The sequence below is a fragment of the Nymphalis io genome, chromosome 8, assembly GCF_905147045.1.
Source record: "Nymphalis io chromosome 8, ilAglIoxx1.1, whole genome shotgun sequence".
In the NCBI taxonomy this organism is placed as follows: Eukaryota; Metazoa; Arthropoda; class Insecta; order Lepidoptera; family Nymphalidae; genus Nymphalis; species Nymphalis io.
The window spans coordinates 10,553,667-10,573,640 of NC_065895.1; the positions used below are offsets into that span (position 1 = coordinate 10,553,667).

The following is a 19,974-nucleotide window of genomic DNA, read 5'->3' on the forward strand; positions in this document are numbered from 1 at the left end:
AATGCATATTGTCATTGAGCCTTTTTACACCAATAAGACTCTATGATTGGATAATTTACATATGTATTGCATGCCAGATAGTTTAGATGCTTAAACGGATTTAGAAATGTACACACTGTACGATATTGTCGACTGTCCGACACTATCGTGCTTACATCACATTTAAAAGGCTTAACTATAGATATTTACGTAATCGTAATCGAACAATATACGTTTTCATATACATATATCTAGTCTAAATTACCCGAATCGTTTTTGTTTCTAAAAAAAGATATATATGCAGTCACTCCTAACTTATTTATAAACGGCAAACTTATATTAATCGTATTAAAATTTGAAATTCGGATGAGTGTAATATGTAATTATAAAACGATAGTGTCTATATTTTATGAGGCATTATTATATATCTTACTGATTTATAATTTCATGTGCCGTTTTTAAATTTTTTTTGTTTATTTTTTTTCAACTTTCATTTGATTTATATTTGCGAGTGGTGATGTAAATTGGGACGAAAATATTCAAAACAGATAATTAAAATTAAAATAAGTTTAAAATTTCAATTGTTTATTTAATAAACAACCTAATCCAACAATGTCATAACATTTCTGACTGGAAGAATTTTAAATACATAATTATTAGTTTATCTATAAACACAACTTAGAATTTAAATACTATCTAATATCACAGTTATTATTTTCATTAGGCATAAAATTATACAACATAAGCTTCACGTGCGAGAGTCTTAGATACAGTAAGCATAAAAAAACAATGAAAAGAATTTAAATATTCCGCTGCTGGGAAGACTTGTTGGTTAAATAATTTATATGATACATCACAAAATAAAAATAACACATCTACATAATGATGTTAAAATACTTTTTTTAACAAAGATAAGATCTTCAAATTCATTCAACTCTAAAATCGAGAATTTTTAAAATTGTCACTTTTTATTATAACGAGACATCCAGAGACTCGTCAATTTTTATGTACAGTTACTATATTTATGAAACGATTTGTTTTGCTTACGGACGGTAGTGTGTATACATGTAACGTACAATCATCTATCTCGATCACAAATGACTTTAACGAATCGTTAATTGTAGCTCAAAAAGCATTTGCATTGATGTACAATAACAATTTCTACAACCGAGCAATAAAAGTAGAGCATTATAAGAAGCACAAAATTAAAAATTCTAAATATTAGTCTAAATCTTTCTTTGCATGCACGCGTTTCACCCATTTAAACACTTGGCTCTATAAAACAAATCATGATAATGATCTTCTATAAAACACACGTCATTGCAGCGAGCAAATATTCTGCAAGAACTCACTTCGTATCTAGTGAAATTATGATAAGCGACTTAGGGTAATGATACGCTATTATTGAGCGTAAATGGCAACCTGTAAATGTTATGTTTTACAGAGAGTAAGGAGCTTGTGCTTGCAGAATAGCTCCACTTGTGACAGTATTGAATATTACACATATGTATTTATTATATATCTTTTACATTTAATAACCAAATTATATTTTTTACAACATTTAAAATTTAAGATTGTTAAATTAATATCACAATCTAAATAATATTCACAACAGATAACATTTCATTTGCTTAATTTGTTATATGAATTTTGAAATAATGGTTATTGCACCGTATATATGAAAAAATCGTTTTGTAAATATTTAAACTATGTATAGGAATGTTAAAATAAAATGTACGATGTAGAAAAATTCTATTATAAATATAAAACTATGTTCTTGGTTTGGTATTACCTAGGACAAAATTTGAAATGTGGGAAGAGAAAGCAATGCAGTGAGAGAAATCTGAAACAAAGGTAAAAATACTACCATCATATAACCAAATCAATAAACCTTAAAGTTACCCAAGTTTGAAGATAACTTTAAATTACAACAAAAGTCGCTTTAACTGAACTAACAACATATTTAAATATACTTAAAATAACAAACAGCAAAACATATGTATACACTTTAACTATTATTAAAACAAATATTTTTTTTTTAATTTAAATTAATTTAAATGTTTTATTACGCTGTTAAACTTTTATTCAAACAAGCGCTACTCTATAGAATACTCGATTGCAAAGTTTACACTGGAGTGCTCGAAACTTTTTGTTCTGTATTAAAACTTAAATCTTTAAAAAATTTGAAGGGATATACAAAAAGAATACACTTCAAAAAATCCCAAATAAATTATTATTCTAACAACTAGACGCACGCAAACAATTTTAGCTTTTTTTAAATTTTGATGGATTATATTTATTTGTATATACAATGCAATGCAGTAATACTATAAAGCTGTATCAGACAAATAAACTATTGCGATATATTAATAAAATCTTACCTAGTAGGATCATATCTTGCGTCGAAGCCCGGAACGTTTATGACGTTCCAACCAGTCTTTGACTTTGAGTAACTGAAGGATATTTGATCCCGGAATGTTTCCGGCATCAAAAGTTTCATTTGCTCCAAGTGTGAATGAAACTCGGGCACCCGAGTTAAATTTTTCTTCATAAGATGTTCTAAAAGAGGTTTTAATGATTCTTGTATCATTTGCACAAAATTTTGTAAATAATTTTCTAATAATTAAAATATTAATGGTACGTGAGATATATTACCTATAATAAACCCCATGGATACATCATCTGGCAACCGAATACCTTCACAGATACTGATGAATCTTCCGCCACTAAAATACATGCCATCATTAGTCACTTCCTTATAACTAATAAGTAAATAAATTATACTTTCCAAAATTAATCGAATACATACCTCGCCACTGGCAACATCTTTAAAGCTAAACTTCTGCTGATACAAAAACCAGCCCCGCCAGTCGCAAACCAAAACGAAAATAATAACTGCAACAAAGTTATTAATTTTGTAGCACATTTTGTGTTATTTTTCAAGTCTTGATATATTTTTCTAAACTATTATGACATTTTTAAAAAGCATCTTGAGAACAATAATTGCTTTTAATAATGGTAAATGATTACAAGGATTTTTTTTTAAAAATCATATTGATTATTCAGTAAGTATAATAATTACACTTTTGTATTTCAAACAAAATAATAACAATTATAAAAAAAATACAAAAAAATAACATATTTATCTTTAATCCTAGAATATATGTTCATAACTAAAAATAATACTAGACCATTTAAAGAATGTTAAATTAATGATAATTTCCTAATGAAAATATCGTTAAAATACTTTAACGTTTAAATAAACTCACCTTACTAGTTGGCTTTTTATATATTTTTACAGGTTCATAGACAGACGTTCTACCAAGATACCAATCTTCATGGTGATTATATGTCTGTAGTACGCTGACCAATCGAGGAATGTTCACGTAGTTGTCATCATCGAAATGACAGAACCACCTATTAAAGAGGAATGCAAATATTAGATTAAATACGTGAATGAAGGAGACAGAAGTTTTTCAACATACATAAACGTGAGCATGCTTACGCACACAGTAGTAATCGAATAGCTCGTTTAGGGAAAAGAGATCAATTGAACAGCAATAAGAACAGGCATGGCATTCCACGCTTATTAAGTGGCAAAAAAAATTATAAAATTACAACGTCATCTGCGTCGCATCATGGTTGTATTAATAAAGAAAATTACTTAATTGTACCGATGTGGAATAAGTACAAATTACACATATCTCAAGAGATTCGCTCCGCATCCACATATAATTATTCGTGCGGTATAATTTGCCGATATTACGCTTTGCTTAAATAACAGGAGCGCTCGCGCAATGCGAGACCACATATTGCAAGATGGCGTACGACAAATGGCTTGGCGATGCTAAATCATAACATGTATCCAATTTCTGCGTATCAGGTTTACGTTCGAGAAACTAATGTGGTCAAGGTATAAATTTGTTTTTTCTTTTGACATCAAGACTATAAAACCTTAAGTTATTTAATCTGTATCAAATGTAAGGCCATATGGCAATTTCTTGTTTGACTTATTACAAACTAAATTTGAACTATTGTCGATTAATTAAGTCCTCTGCCTCAAGATTGCATTTTACATCATCTATTATTTCGTCCTAACTGTATTTTGGTGTGTAAACCAATTAAACGCGACAGTAAGCAAATAATTTTATCGAATGATATTCGATCTTAATTTTAATTTAATTTAATGATGACGGAAAGAGAGAAATCAGTGGATAACTAATCACCGCTAAACATTTTTTTATAAGTGAAGACGTACGTGTCTAAGAAACTTTACTTAGAAGACTAGATGTCTTATTTTTAAATTATTAATTAAAACCAACGAAGATTATATTTGAACTTACTTAATTAAATAATATAAATAGGTTTAATGGTATTATTTCTATGTATGTAATAATACTTTTATGTAAATATCCCAAGGGATTAATGCTGTGAGTTATTCTACGATAGTTCCAAATTTCTATTCGGGGTTCTCGTAAATAGTTATAAAAATGTAAAGAATTTAGTAGTGCCTTTGATTGTACCGCCCACGTCTTATAATCGGCTTTTAAATGTGACAATATAAGTCCATTACACGGTCATTTCTTTTCTGCATATATTTTATACCACAAGACTCGTTGGTCTAGTGACTACATGTAACGCCGCAGACACGGAGGTCCTGGGTTCAAATCTAGGACGGGCCAATAAAAAGTTATTGAGTTTTTCTGTTAAAAATTCTCAGAAGTGTGTACACTCCTGTGCCTCGGAAAGCACGTAAAGCCGATGACCCTGTGCCTAAATTCTTACCGGTCGTGTCGTACTGCCATCCCATCGGATTATGAGAGTTAGGGAATTGAGAGTGCACCATTGTTTGCGCACACACTTGTGCACTATAATATTTTCTGTGCAGTTGGTTAATCTCTCTTAAGATTGGCCTCCGTGGCCGAAATCGATCTGGAAGACATTTTTTTTTATCACGAGAAATGTTAGTGTTAAAAAAAAACCTATATTTTAGTTTATATCTAGACGCTTCTACCAACAACACCTTTTATATCCTCTTTTAAATATAGATTTCTAGATTTGCCCGATGTACCATAGATCGTAAAATCAGAGATTAATGTAAAGATTTTTTTTAAATAATAAAAATGCAAAGGTATCGATGTATCGAGCAGCGGTCGAGCCATTGATCTATTCGCACGTATTCGTGCGGTATTTTTTGACACGTTTCCAAATAAAAAAGTAATGAAAATTTTTATTCCCTAGTAAATGCTTACTTTAATATGTTGTTTATTTATAAGGATTAATACAGTGTTCGACACAGAAATTTAACTATAGCTGTTATTATTCCTGTTTTCTATTCCCATTCCGTTTCCATTTCTTTCTTATTCTTTCATTTCATCTAGAATCCATATATTAATGGTAGTAGTCATAATTAAGTCTCTTACCTTGTTTTAAAACATTTAGACGTCGTCAAAATTTTTTCTAACAAAAGTATTATTAATGAATAGGTAGAATATTCCATAGGCTACATAGGAAAGTTATTACTAATAACATAGTTTATTATTGAAGACAAAAATAATTGTGAAAGCGATTATAAGCAGTAACTCTTGAATCATACAGTTCACTTCACCTTATTATTTTTTGAAATAGGTTAATATAATTCCGTACGCTTCAAAACATTTAATTTTAAACAGAAAATTGGCAATTAATTGAAGGCTTTTATTAAATCTGATATTTGTATATACATTAATACAATAAATAATAACTAGATCTATATTCGTAATTTGTTGTCTTTATTAGTGTCTTTATCTTCGTTGGCTCGTATACTTCTACCGTAATAACTTTATTTATTTATATAAGAAAAGCTATCGGTATATTCATAAAATTAATAAGAAAAAATTACAATAATAGTGCCTACTATTGTCGTTTTTATTGTTAATTTAAATGCCTGTAATGGTGTATTAGCCTAAGTACAATGATACATCATTACAAGCATTTGCAACAATACAACAATGATTAATCTATAACATACATATAATTTGTTTATAAAATATTTTTATTTACATAAATCAATTATTCAACAGAGTACCATGGGAACAAAACGAAACCCCAACTAAACTAAAGAAAAACAGTCGGTAGGTAGGTTTTTGTAAACGCGTGAAAATTATTGTGGACCCAAAATAATATTTAGCTTGCTCTTGAAAATCCATTAACTTATGTTCTGTTTATTTAAACATTGGGGTTCGAGATTAAAGGGTCTATGACACTGTTTGAGGTCCTACATTGATATCTGAGTAAATTTAACAGGTAGTTCCGAGTCCGTAATGGCGTTTTAAAGGGATTTCAAGTATGTATTTTATATTTAATGAATTTTAAACTGTGTGTTATAATAGTTAAAATGTAACCTTTCGTGGGTGTTCTCTTTCATGCATTATAAAATAAACATTTAAATTACTGAATAAATATTCAATTTCAAGGGATGTTTCTTTACTGTTGGCTTGAAATATATAACAACAACAAACAACAATTACAGCCTGTTAATGTCCCACTGCTGAGTTAAGGCCTCCTCTCCCTTTTGAGAAGAAGGTTTGGAGCTTATTCTATCACGCTGTTCCAATCCGGGTTGGTAGAATACACATGTGGCAGAATTTCAATGAAATTAGACACATGCAGGTTTCCTCACGTTGTTTTCCTTCACCGTCAAGCACGAGATGAATTATAACCACAAATTAAGACATGAGAATTCAGTGGTGCTTGCCCGGGTTTGAACCCACGATTATCGGTTAAGATTCACGCGTTCTAACCACTAGGCCATCTCGGCTCGGCTCGGCATTGAAATATATTACGAGGTAAATATTTATATGCAGTTACAATTTGCTGCAGTTATTTTAATAATGATTTGATTTTATTAAATATCATATGTTTATAAAATAATGTTTTTATTCTACGATTAATGAAATTTACATTTCTTTGAAAAAAATGTATATTTTTTAGGGTAGAGTTAAAAGCGAAGCGTCAACCTATTGTTTCAAAGACCTTGCAATTTATATAAACGTAAATTAAAGTATATTATATGTAAGTAGAATTTAATTAATTTATTCTCGTATTCTTTTTTCTTAAAACATCTTCAAAGTCAAAGCTTGGTAGAGTATATTTTTAATGCAATTATACAAACAACCATAAAGTAAAAGTTTTGAATAAATTAACTCTCAAACTCCATTTAGGGAGCTTAGTCTTCGAAATAGTAGTGGGTATTTATAATATACAAATCTTATCGTAGTAAACTTAATCACGTGGTGCTTTTACACGTTTAATAGAATTGTTATGGAATCAAGTTAGTTATTCTCAAGATTTACCAAAAGGAATGAACTTTCACATCAAACAGTTCATGCACATACATGTATATAAACCACACACACACATACATAGAAATCCATAAAATACTAAATCGAAATTTGCGAACCACAAATAAGTAGAGATTTGTCAAAATTTACTTTCAAATATCAGACCTATTGGGTACAATAACTTCCAAAGGGCATATTAATAAAATTGGAAAGTCCGTTCAAGTTATTTCATTCGTGTTGCAATATAACGGTCATTAGCTTTGTCAAACAATGGCTCATGTATTTTATTTATCCAGACAAGCTTCTAAAAACAGAAGTTGAGAGCGTCTTGTTTTTACTCAAAACAAAAAACCACTCAATTCCAGTTGAAACTGGCCGCGTTTTTGAATAAATTACAGACCTGGTATTGCTTTTAAAAATAATGATGTTAAAGCAAATATGTTTGTTTAATCTGATTCTCAGATCAGATTGTGATTTTTAAAACGCCTTTGAATAAAACCTTAAAATTCACAAAATGATTTCTACGAAAATTTTAAATTAATAACAAGTAATTTAATGGTTAGCTAGCGAGAAATTCAATATAAATGATTTGCCCATGTTTCATAACGATAGATAGGTATTCAAATTCAAATCAACACATATCGATTCCAACAAATTAAGGTAGTATTAATTTTTATATTTATATCATATGATAACCAAAATCGTCCTAAAAACTAAGAAAATATTGGGCTCAAGATAAATATAGACCAAGTATAATATATTAAAGTATTATATAAATAGCTCATCGTTCCGTTTATATAATTACTCGTATTTGTTACTGATTCGTAACATTGGTGGAATACACATGTGGCAGAATTTCGATGAAATTAGACACATGCAGGTTTCCTCACGATGTTTTCCTTCACCAAATAGCACGAGATGAATTATAAACTGAAATTAAGCACGTGACTAAATTAAGGCCTAATTACATAGTACAACATTTTTTAAACTTTTTGGATACGCTGCTATTCGCTGTCACAATGCATATACAACATGTTGGCACGCCATTTTTATTTGGTCTTTTACTTCACATTAAGTTCCGAGGTACATATCATAAACCTTCTTTTTTCACTTAATTCATTAAAATTTGTTGAAAAACGATAAATAGCCATACTATAAAGTTCATATATTTGGATTTCGACGACACGTACAAACAGATTAAATTAAATAAAATCTTGTCGCTGTCACATGAGCGAATCATGTAGAATTTTTGTTCGCCGTCACAATAGCAAAGGCTAACATGTAGATTTGAAAATTATATTTGATTAATATTTGTATTTATAACTGTAATGTCAATGGTTTTTAACTGGTGGTAGGGCTTTGTGCAAGCTCGTCTGGGTACCACCCACTCACCAGATATTCGACCGCTAAACAGCAGTACTTGGTATTGTTGTGTTCTGGTTTGAAGAGTGAGTGAGCCAGTGTAATTACAGGCACAAGGGACATAACATCTTAGTTCCCAAGGTTGGTGGCGCATTGGCGATGTAAGCGATGGTTAATATTTCTTACAATGCCAATGTCTATGGGCGTTGGTGACCACATCAGGTGGCCCATATGCTCGTCCGCCTACCAATTCTATAAAAAACGCACTTACGTTAAAAGGTCAGGTAATCCGGAAGTTGATAAAAATTGAATTCCAAGCTTCAGATACGTACATACAAGTAATTGAAAGCATTTTAAAATCTATTTAATCGTCTGACAGAGACTAATAACCTCAACAGCAGTTCGCCTTAAATTAAGAATGTATTGAGAAGTTTAAAAAAGGAGTAATTAAGAAACGACTTCGATCACGTCTCGCATTGTCGAATATACTGTACTAAAGCTATGTTATTATAATAATTAACAATGATTAATTACAAGCGTTATAGCGACATAGCAACAAAAACATAAATTACTTTATAATTGCTTCGAAATATTACGAAGTGACATGATGTTCTATTTATCATAAGCCATTTAAATGCACTATGTTAATTAAGAAGAAACTGATGAAACTAGTTTATTTATAGTAATGTTATAAATGCGAAAGTAGCTATGTTTGTATTTTACGCTTTCAGGGCTAAGCCACCGAACCGATTTTGATGTAATTCGGTGTGATTCGGTGTGATGCCTAGGCATGCCTAGGCATAAACATACCTTATACCAGCTTCTCACTCCCCCAACACATGAGCGAAGCCGCGGGCATACAGTAATATTTTATAAGTCATCGATCGAATTAAATGCGAAATTCTGACAGTCAATCTTGTTAACTAACGTAATTGCAATGTACTAAATGATATATATAAATAAGATTATTTAAATTCCTATGCGAGAAACAGAGAACAGTATCTCTTATTATGCCAATGTTCAAACAGTTTAAATAGTTTATTTTAATAATATAAAATGTCATATGTAAAATTGTTTGTTGTTTTATTTTAGTATAAAACTCATATTTGTCTTATTAAATACACATACATATATGGTCTTTTTAGTAACTAAGTAATGTCGATTACTGAGTACAACATAATGAGTAGATAGGTATATAAATGATTTCAAATTAAAAATTAAACAAAACTAGATGTCACGCCCGTATGTGATGAGAAGGAGTTATAGGTAGCCTGTTTTGTGTCAAGGTAACGAAATGTATAAGCTATCGGTTCCAAATTTCATCCAAATACATTTTGTAGTTTTCGCATGAAAGAGTAACAAAGATCCATCCATCCATCCATCCATCCTCACAAACTTTCGCGTTTATAATGATTAAACTTTCAACTTGTATTGTTTTCAGTGTTATTTAAGGCAAAAAATATTAATTCACTTACTTTTTACCGCTTTCCAGAAAATGGTCATATTCGACGGACATTTTGCAACAGAGGTGTTTTCGCTGATGCGACGCCGAGCACTTCGTGTTTACCATGTGACCGTCTGGCGACAAAACATTAACATTTAAAACTTTATTCTAGGAGTAATAGAGTTCCAATTTTAATAACGGGCTAGTTATAAAATATTGAGCTCAATTGGTGTTATTCCGATTTCAGATTTGATATTTTCAAAGTTTGATGGCACCGCGTATGAAACGGAACGTGCTATTCATTTAGAGATACGATGAAGTTGTGGAAACTTTAGGTAATATATATGCGTCAAAATTTTCTGCCAAATAAAGTATTTCGTATACAGATAAAACATGTTCTAACAATAGATTTTGAAATGAAATAACAAAGTAAAAATCTTCTTTATAATAAAACACATATTTTCGAACAAAACAGGTCTGTTGAAGTAAATTATAAAATATAATTATAACAAAGGTGACACAAAAAATTAAACAAAAAAAAGAAAAGGGCCAACGATTGATTCGTTTTTCACCCATAGAATCAATTATTTGTACAGAAGATATTTTAAATCCAGATAAGTATATATATAGGTCCTCAATGTAAATAAGTCGTATGTAAACACACGTTTTGTATGTAAAAGAAACTATTTGATATAATACATTAACTCACTTGTTTGATTTTGTAGTTGTTGATTGTCTATGTCTGTGAAAAACCATGTCTGAAACAAAAGAGACTATATTAAATATGCAATTGTCTATGGCCTTATAAATGACATAATGGTTCAAATACGGATACCACTGAATGATCACGTGCTTAAGCTGTGCTCTCGCGGTAAATGCAAACCTCACGAAGATACCTGCATGTGTCGGGTGAAATTCTGCCACTTATAAATCGACCCAACCACAATGGAGCCGCGTGATGGAATATACTTCAAGCATTCTCCTTATGAGGAGGGTCTTTGCCTAGCAGTAAGACATTTGCATAAATTATTATTATAAAAATAATTTTCAGATTAATGAAACTGTGTACAACAAACATTTGATTTAATTATTGAGTAAATAGTTTGTATAAATAGTTTTTTGTTGATCCTTTAGTCGCCGCAAACATAATTACGCTGTTTGCCATTAAACAAATAAAATAAATAGACTTGACATTATTGTGGCTGTATAATTTATAGCGTTCTGACGGCTTTTTTGAGTTACGACATTTTATAACGGTTTTAATCACGTTCTTATCTCGAAAAGTATTTTATATTTTAGAGCGTTTTTTTTCTTAATTGTCAATTCGTATGTTAATCGTTTTATATTTAAATACTTAAAAGTATAGTATATGTCGTCTATTATCATAACTTGTGACAAAATAACATAAATTTGACTAAAAATTAGTAATCGACGGCATATAATAAATGTTAGATCGATAGTAATATGGTAACTAGACTGTATTACTCAGTATAATAAAAAACATTTTAATTGTTTTTAATACATATACTAACACGAAATAAGTTAAAGTTTCTGATGATGACGTCTGTCATAATCCGATTAATCCGACACAACCGGAAACCCTATAAACTCTCCAGTTGAATAATATAAATTCATAATAGTAGTAGTAAGTTTATTATATATTATCTATTATTATTATATTATCTTATATAAATACTTATGTAAAAGCAAAATACCACTGAATGACTGAATCATCACGAGATATCCGAAACTATAGGTTCCATTGACTTGAAATTCAGCATAGTTAGCTTTTTCGCAATTTTTTTTTATCATATGAAATTTGGAACATATATAATTTGTTTTTAACTAAATTAAAAAATTAAAGAAGTTACTTTGTATGAATTTTATTCACAGTTATTTATATAATATAATATTTTCAATTGCTTCGAATACAGAAAGATTTAAAAATCGTGTAACTTGGCTTTCTAAGAATTCTTTGTCTAATTTGTATGTGTATTAAGTTATATAAATTTAATATTCATAATTATTTATATATGATAATAGCATTCGTGATTGTCAACGGATATGCACATCGTTGGAGTTCAAATGTTACTTTTGTATATATGTATGCATGCGTGATATGACGTGCTTGCTTAGAGAATTTTAATAGAAAATAAGCTATTATATAAAAATACTTAAGTGTTATACTAACAATATATATTGCTTTCAATCGTATGTTTAGATAATTGAATTAGTTATTTAGTTATCGAATTAAATCGGTTCAATGCGATTTCAATTTTTGATGAAATATTGGCTTATTTTTGGCCATAATTACACCGATGGGAAGAGCTGATGCAAATATATTGCCTAGATGCCAAACAACTCTTGCCTTTGCTTCACTACAACATGTAATTTGATTGCTATTTATTGGTAAGTTGCTCCATAGTAACCGAAACTTCATGGAATTATTCGGAATAATAATAATTACTTCGATTTCTCAAGTATGAACTTTACACTTATGAAAGCTGAGTAATGATAATATTAGCTAACTTCAACTTTATCTCGTTGATAGCATACTTGGAATACATTGGCTGAGCAAAGTGTAAACAAAGATTGACTTCTCGGAACGTAGCAGGTTAGATACAAAAATTTAATGGTTTGCGATAAGACTGAGGGCATATATTAAACGGAAACGGGATCTGTCAACTAACGCAACACGGTATGCTGTTATGGGACTTCAACGTAGGTAATGGAGGCAATAAGTTTTTAATAAATTACAAATGATATAACTATTAAATATAACATTTATTGTAAAAGTAAAATAATATATAATTTATTGTAGAACTAATAAAAAAGAATTATTTCTCTAAGCTTCACATAAATCGATAAGAGCTCGGTTCTAATACAAAAAGGGTGAAAGCAAGGCAACAATCCGGTCACGTGGCTGGCGCGCGCCTTCGTGCCACGCGCTGCGCAAGCGCAGGGTCCATGTACAATAGTTATTTATGTTGGTCCTTCGAGCTGGATTAACGGGCGATTATGCACGCTCCAGATTCAGGAAACGAGTCAAACGGGCGTTTCACATTTGACCTCGGACTGTACTCTATTGTGAGATTCAAAACTGTTGCTATTGTATGATTTTAAATAGCAGTTACATGTAGATGAACGACGACAATGAATTTATGTTTGTTTCAGTTTGAGTTCACACGTTTTAATTTAATCATTGTTTTGAAATTAATTACAAAAATGATATATCATTTTATATATCATATAAAAAGAATACAAAGATAAATTAATATTAAAGAAAAAACTAGATCCGTAATAAGATTAAGACATAAATCTTCATAAATACAATAATAAGGACTTTATATATTTACAGAAACACGAACTAGCACAGTTGTTGGTCTCCTTCAATGTTAATAAAATAAAATTATGTTTGAATTCATTAAATGGGATACGATTAACATCGTTGGCTCCAGCAGTGAAATTAATGCAGCGAAGGAATATTTATTTATCTGTAATAATATTGTTTTGGTTGCCTTTTGGAAGGCTTGTCGTAGGAAAATATTTTATTTTATTAAGTCTTATACGATTTCGCGAATCAGTAAAATTAAATTGTATAATAATTATTGTTTACGGTATCTATAAATGAAAGATAGGGTGCAGATATTATAAATTAAAGTCCTCCATTAAGTCTGTCTGAATATATGTTAGCTCTTATTTTTGCTTTTTATTTTATATATTGGTATCGCAACTACAACTTTATGGATATTCGCTTAATACTACCCCTTAGTAAAGACAGATCGCTGGTTATACCAATCATTCAAATATATTCCTATTTCATTTTAATGTCAAATAACGGACTCATATTAATGTACATCTTAAATCGGCGTCATTATAATAAAATGTGTGACAAGTTTTGTATGTTGAACATGTATAATTTAGATATCAGGTTTACATATAATACTGTTTTGGCAGATGTTTCTCATGCGTTGAGTGTATCCGGGGACATTGGGACAGGTTTATCTTGCTCGGACAAGATGATAGAGATAAAAATTAAAACGTTTTTAGCAAATTCCCAGATAAATTTGCTGACTAAGTTATCTTGCGGATCGGCTTGCATTTATCGCATTAAAAACAAGTTGAACTGGTAATATTTGGACTTAACGTGAATTCGTGTTATCTAAATAACAGTGTACAAACATTTTTGAAATAATTGATGAAATCTATGATACCTACCATAGATTAATATTTTAGTTTCGTTCTAAAGCTCTTGAGGAATACTTTGAAATTTGATAATATCAATCATTATTATTTTTCTATTATAGAAGTATCGAAGACCGACATTATTTTAATTAACTAAATCTTATATCAGTAACTCGTATTTGTAATGCCATTTGCAAACAATACTGGTATTAATGACCATAATATTTATCACAATAATTACATCATTAGGCGACGTAGGAACATTGTTAAGAATTCTTAATTTACTCTTACTAACAACACCAGCTGTTTCATATCAAACTCAAATAAATGTATTTATATGTATATTGATAAAGTGACTGAGTAAAATAATGTGAATCTAGTACTATAGTAATCTCTTGTAGATTTTTAATTTACAATGAATTTGAAATAGGATGCGTTCAGCGTATAATAGTCGCAATTTTGAGATTGTTCAAACTTCAATCTCGTATCCACATTGTTTCAAAGCTTGGAATTGTTTATACCATGTTCTATCAAACGGTTAAAACTATAGAATGATTTATATTTATTTCATAGTAGTCATATTTTTGATCTTGTTTTAAAATTTAAAGCATAAAAAATTATGTTAATTCTATTCTATCAAGCCTAAGATAAATGGCATACTATAGATTTATAAGTAACTATTTTTATAAATAATTTGTAATAGTTTCCAATTTGGTAAGCTAACATTCAGCTATAATTTTGAAGTACTTTATTTTTAACTAATTATGTAATACATGTTTTATTTCGATCATTACAAAAGTTTTCATTTTACCGGCTAGTTTGTATACATGACACGTTTGATAAAATAAATATTTATAATATGTCAAAAACTCACCTGCTCTTTTGCCAACTGGAACCATGTCTTTAATAATATCGGCAATCTTGTATTTTGATAGTGTTTTGTCGTTTTTACACTTATAAAAATATCATCCAAAGTTATATTTTTATTCTGACCACTGTCCAAAATAGTGGTTTTTGTCACAGGTTCAATAGATAAATCGGCCACTTGCACTGACCGACTTTCTTGGAAGTTAAAATTCACACCGCCTTGATAAACAAGCAAACTGCTATATCCTAAAGCAATCAGGAAGGCCGCAGCTTTGATTATTCTACGCCCACCCATGCCAAAGCCGGCTGGCGCCACAGCGCCGATAAACTTGGCTAAGTCTGGGCACGTTGTCACTCATCTGTTGCACTTTATTATCGAAACACTAAAGATTCTACAATCCGCTCATAGACACCGCTGCATTCACGGAGAACGGTTACAAACTAAATAAAAATGTAGCACAGGCGATAAACACGCCCGCGCCTCCTCGCAGCCCCACCACGTGTTGTGAGGGAGAGATCGGATTATGTCGTTTCATTCGCTCCCGCTAGGCCTACCTGCGCGTGCGCCTGTCGGCCGCCTGCGCAACCGCCGGCAGCGACACCCGTGTCAATGGCTCACGTAATTGTTGCCTTCATCGATGGATGCGTCTACACAATGTGCAGCTTTTATAGAAAAAATAACATGAACTTAATTTTTTAATTCTAGGTTAATTTTAAGCTATATGATAATTTTAGCAACCTTAAATAAAACGATACCATTAGATATTTTACAATTACAGACATTTATTTTTATAACAGTACAGTAACAGTTACAGCCTGTTAATGCCCCACTGCTGGGCTAAGGCCTCCTCTCCCTTTTGAGGAGAAGGTTTGGAGCTTATTCCACCACGCTGCTCCAATGCGGGTATTTTTATAAATGACTAGTTTATTCCAGAAGTTTTTATTTCTCAGCTTTTAATTTTATTGTAGAATTCTTATTACTTTTCTTAAGACATATATTTATTATATATTTCGAAATTATCTTAATATGTTTTACAATAAAAATATTTTTATTCGACTATGGCGGATCCAGTTTTATAACTTACTATCAGTTATTTACACTCAGACCAATTAAAATAGGTTGCAACTCCACGCATTTTCCATGGAGCAGGGTAAGGGAAGCTGAATTTAAAATAGGAAGCTGATCGTGTTAGAATTCGAATACGAGATTATAATTGTGTTTATAACATTCATCTTAGCGGTGAAGGAAAACATCGCGAAGAAACCTTCATGTGTTGGATGTAAGTCTACCACTTGTATATCCCCCAAGCCGGAGTGTAGCAGCGTAATGGAACAAGCACCAAACGTTGTCTTCAAAGGGAAAGGAGTCCTTAGCCCAGCCGTAGGACAATTACAGACTGTTACTACATTTTTACTTACGATACGAGAAACCAGACAAGCTAGACGTTTCGTATTAAAATATTTTTTTATTATAAAACGATATATATGTGCTTCAAACTTTGTAAAGTAATGTTATTCGTTAAATCGAAAGTTTGCATAACTTGATAAAAAAAATCCCCACCACTAGGTTAATAATGGTGACCATCAGGTGGTCAATTTGCCAGTCTATCAAACCACTTTCAACTAGTAGTAGCAAGTGGTCACCACCGCCACTAATATTACATCACCAATACGCCACCAATCTTGGGAATTAAGGCTCACGCACCCTTCCAACCGGAACACAACAATACTAAATATCGCTGTTTGGCGGTAGAATAAAATAAGAATTATGACACAAGATCAAGCACACAACATCGATAATGCTTCGCTCCATGAACGCATTAGCTTACATAATTTAAATGAATAAGGAGTCCTGTTAAACAAATATGAACATCTTATAGTTACATTTCCAATTAACAAATATACGGATATAATCTCCGAATTAATTTAAATACATATTGCGCAAATCGATTTTAAATATAGAACAGAATATAATCATATGTTTTGTACATAGCCAGTAGCAGTAAATATATTAATAAGACAGAGATTTTATTTGGACACCTTTCTTACCAATCTTGAACTCTATCGAACATATTATTGATACTTTAAAACAATCATCATTGGCTAACCCTTTCGCTATTTATTAGAGGTCGGCGAAATGTGTTTTTCCATTGTAAGAAAAAGGATTTACAAGATTTTACGGTCGGCCGCCTGTGCGACGCCAACCCTTTCCGTCTGTAGATTCAGGCCCTTCCGGGAGATTGAGAAGGAGCTTAAATACTTGATATTATTGGATTAACTTAAAAAAACAGTCGAAAGAGGTAAAGTATATTTTTTTTATTTCTTATAGATTAGGTAGGTGGATGAGCATATGGGCCACCTGATTGTAAGTGGTCACCAACGCCCATGGACATTGGCATTGAACTAAGATCACTCGAGCTTCAAACCGAAACGCAACAATACCAAGTACTGTTGTTTTGTGGTAGAATATCTGATAAGTGCGTGGTACCTACCCAGACGAACTTACACAAAGTGCTACCACCAGTATACCGCTATTTTATAAATACACTACTATTTAGGTAAAGTGTTTTTTATAAATATAAAACATCGAGCATACTAAGCCGTTACTAAAAATCGATTATGTGTTACCAATATTTTCTTAAAGTATCAAATAATGCAAACACTCGCCATACTGGATGTATATGTGAGTAGGTGTTCGGGTGAGTAAAATATGTATTTTATGATAAAAGGTTTGTGAAATAAGTAAGGGACTATTTTAATTAAAATACCATTGGCGTACAATCATTCCGATTTACCAATATGAAAAAAAAACACTTTACTATAAATATTTAAAATTAATTACACGAATTATGAGTGCGAGAATAATTTATCCTCGTTAAACGCGACGTTCAGCCAAAATTCACTTTGTCATTTAGTTAATGTATTTTCGTCAGTGTACAACACACTATTGTTACAATGTATTTTGACTATCTACTGAGGTTCATGGTATATTCCCTACTCGTCTTACATTTTATACAAAATTTAATATATATAATACCGTGACGTTTCTCATGAAATTTTATAGCATTAATAAAAATGTAAGCAAATTTGAAAGATTATTATTAGTAGATATATATTCTTGTCATAGTAAGGCTTTTCTACAACTTAATAAAAATAAAATTTGAAGAATATAAAAAGGCAAATTTGTGAAATCGATTTCCATATTGTTTTAAAGGTATTTATTTAATAATTAGATTAAACTCAACGAGAAAACATGTAATGGGCGGAAGAGGAATAGACCACTCAAAGCCCTTCGTGGTTACAAAATTAAAAGCCAGTCATTATATCATTCATTTTGACTCAAGCGAAATAATAGCTTTCGCTATTTATTTATATATAGTTTTTGAATAAATTATAAGTATATTCATTAAAATAAATATGGTTTTTCAAGAAAAATGTTATGATATGAGCTTTTATTTACAATATTATCCAATCGTAGTCAATAGCTTTACGTGCATATGTTTGCTTATATGTTATATAAGTAAAGTAAAATTACAGCATATAATTTCATTATTTCCTCTATATGAGAAGGTTTGGAGTTTATTCCATCACTTTCCAACGCAGCGCGGTAGGAACACATATTACGAAATTTCATCAGACACGTGTGAGGTTCCTCACAATGTATTCCTCGAGGAGTTGAATTACAAGCATACAATAATTCAAATATTAAATAAATATTTTTAAGCCCTTTAAGACCGAATGATACAACGCTTACTACCCTATAATGGATAGGACGCAAAATTTATTATTAAGCACAATAAGCCTCTAGAATCACCTTTCAATGTTTATTAACTAAAACAATATTAACTAAACTAACGTAAGAGTATTTTACACTAAAACTTTCCAGAAGAAATTACCTAAATTATAGTGGAACTGCCTCCAACTTTATCACATAATTTAGAAGAAGTAATCAGACAAACTGACGCGAAAATTGACTCTGTTTTATATTATTTAAAGAGCACGGTATCTCATATAAATACAGGGTCCCGTCCGCCCACAATGATTTTTGTAGTCTGAGATTTCATTAATACTATCGGATGTGGGTTCCTACCACAACATAACATGATCAAAGCTAATTAAGAATTAAACCGGTGCTAGTTATCTTTTATAAATCATGTTTTTTTGATTGAATTCACGAGCCGATAACATAAACTGATCGCATTCTTGTTCGAAACTTAATTAATCATATTGACTGTAAATGGAATTCATATTTGTAGCTAATCAGGTCGATATTATCAAAACTCTAATGGAGTATACGCCATATAAGGCATACAATTTCAAGAATGTTACTTTTTAATTTGGTAAATGTTTATCATGAGATATTAGGTAGAACCTGATATACGTTGAAAAGCCTCTTTAAATTTTTGATAGTATATATATATAAATACGATTCTTGCCTTCATTTGTTACACAAGTGCCAACAAATATACTGTTTCATACTAAATCGAATGAACGATGCGTTAACATTGGAAATAATTGTAACAAAATAAACATTTGCGTAAGAAAACATACGGCCTGTTCGTTGATATTTTATTAAAGATCTTAGACTAGGTATGTAATAGTACGTCACGGTAGCATGCGAAAGCGATCCCGTGGCGCTCCTCGTTAAGACGGGAAGGGTACCGCTGGTTTTTTAGTGGGTATTCCGATGTTCGGGGCGCACTCGGCGCCTTGGACACCGGCGAGCACCCTAAACGGGGGGTATGGGGGCCTCGCCACTGTTATCGTGGGGAAACGCGTAACGCGTTTATCCAGTGTTAAAAAAGGATGTAATAG

General features: G+C 31.0%; 1 protein-coding gene across 1 annotated transcript; it reads right to left on the reverse strand.

Annotated features, from left to right (window-relative positions):
* Positions 1-547: 547 nt before the first annotated feature.
* LOC126770049 (fringe glycosyltransferase) lies at positions 548-15,605 on the reverse strand. Its single transcript, XM_050489189.1, has 8 exons — positions 15,167-15,605; positions 10,817-10,865; positions 10,139-10,241; positions 3,249-3,396; positions 2,789-2,874; positions 2,635-2,705; positions 2,361-2,538; positions 548-1,822 (listed from the first exon to the last, which is right to left on the reverse strand). The coding sequence occupies exons 1-8, from the start codon at positions 15,452-15,454 to the stop codon at positions 1,768-1,770; spliced, it is 978 nt and encodes a 325-aa protein (XP_050345146.1). The 5' UTR covers positions 15,455-15,605; the 3' UTR covers positions 548-1,767.
* Between the last annotated feature and the right edge of the window lie 4,369 nt (positions 15,606-19,974).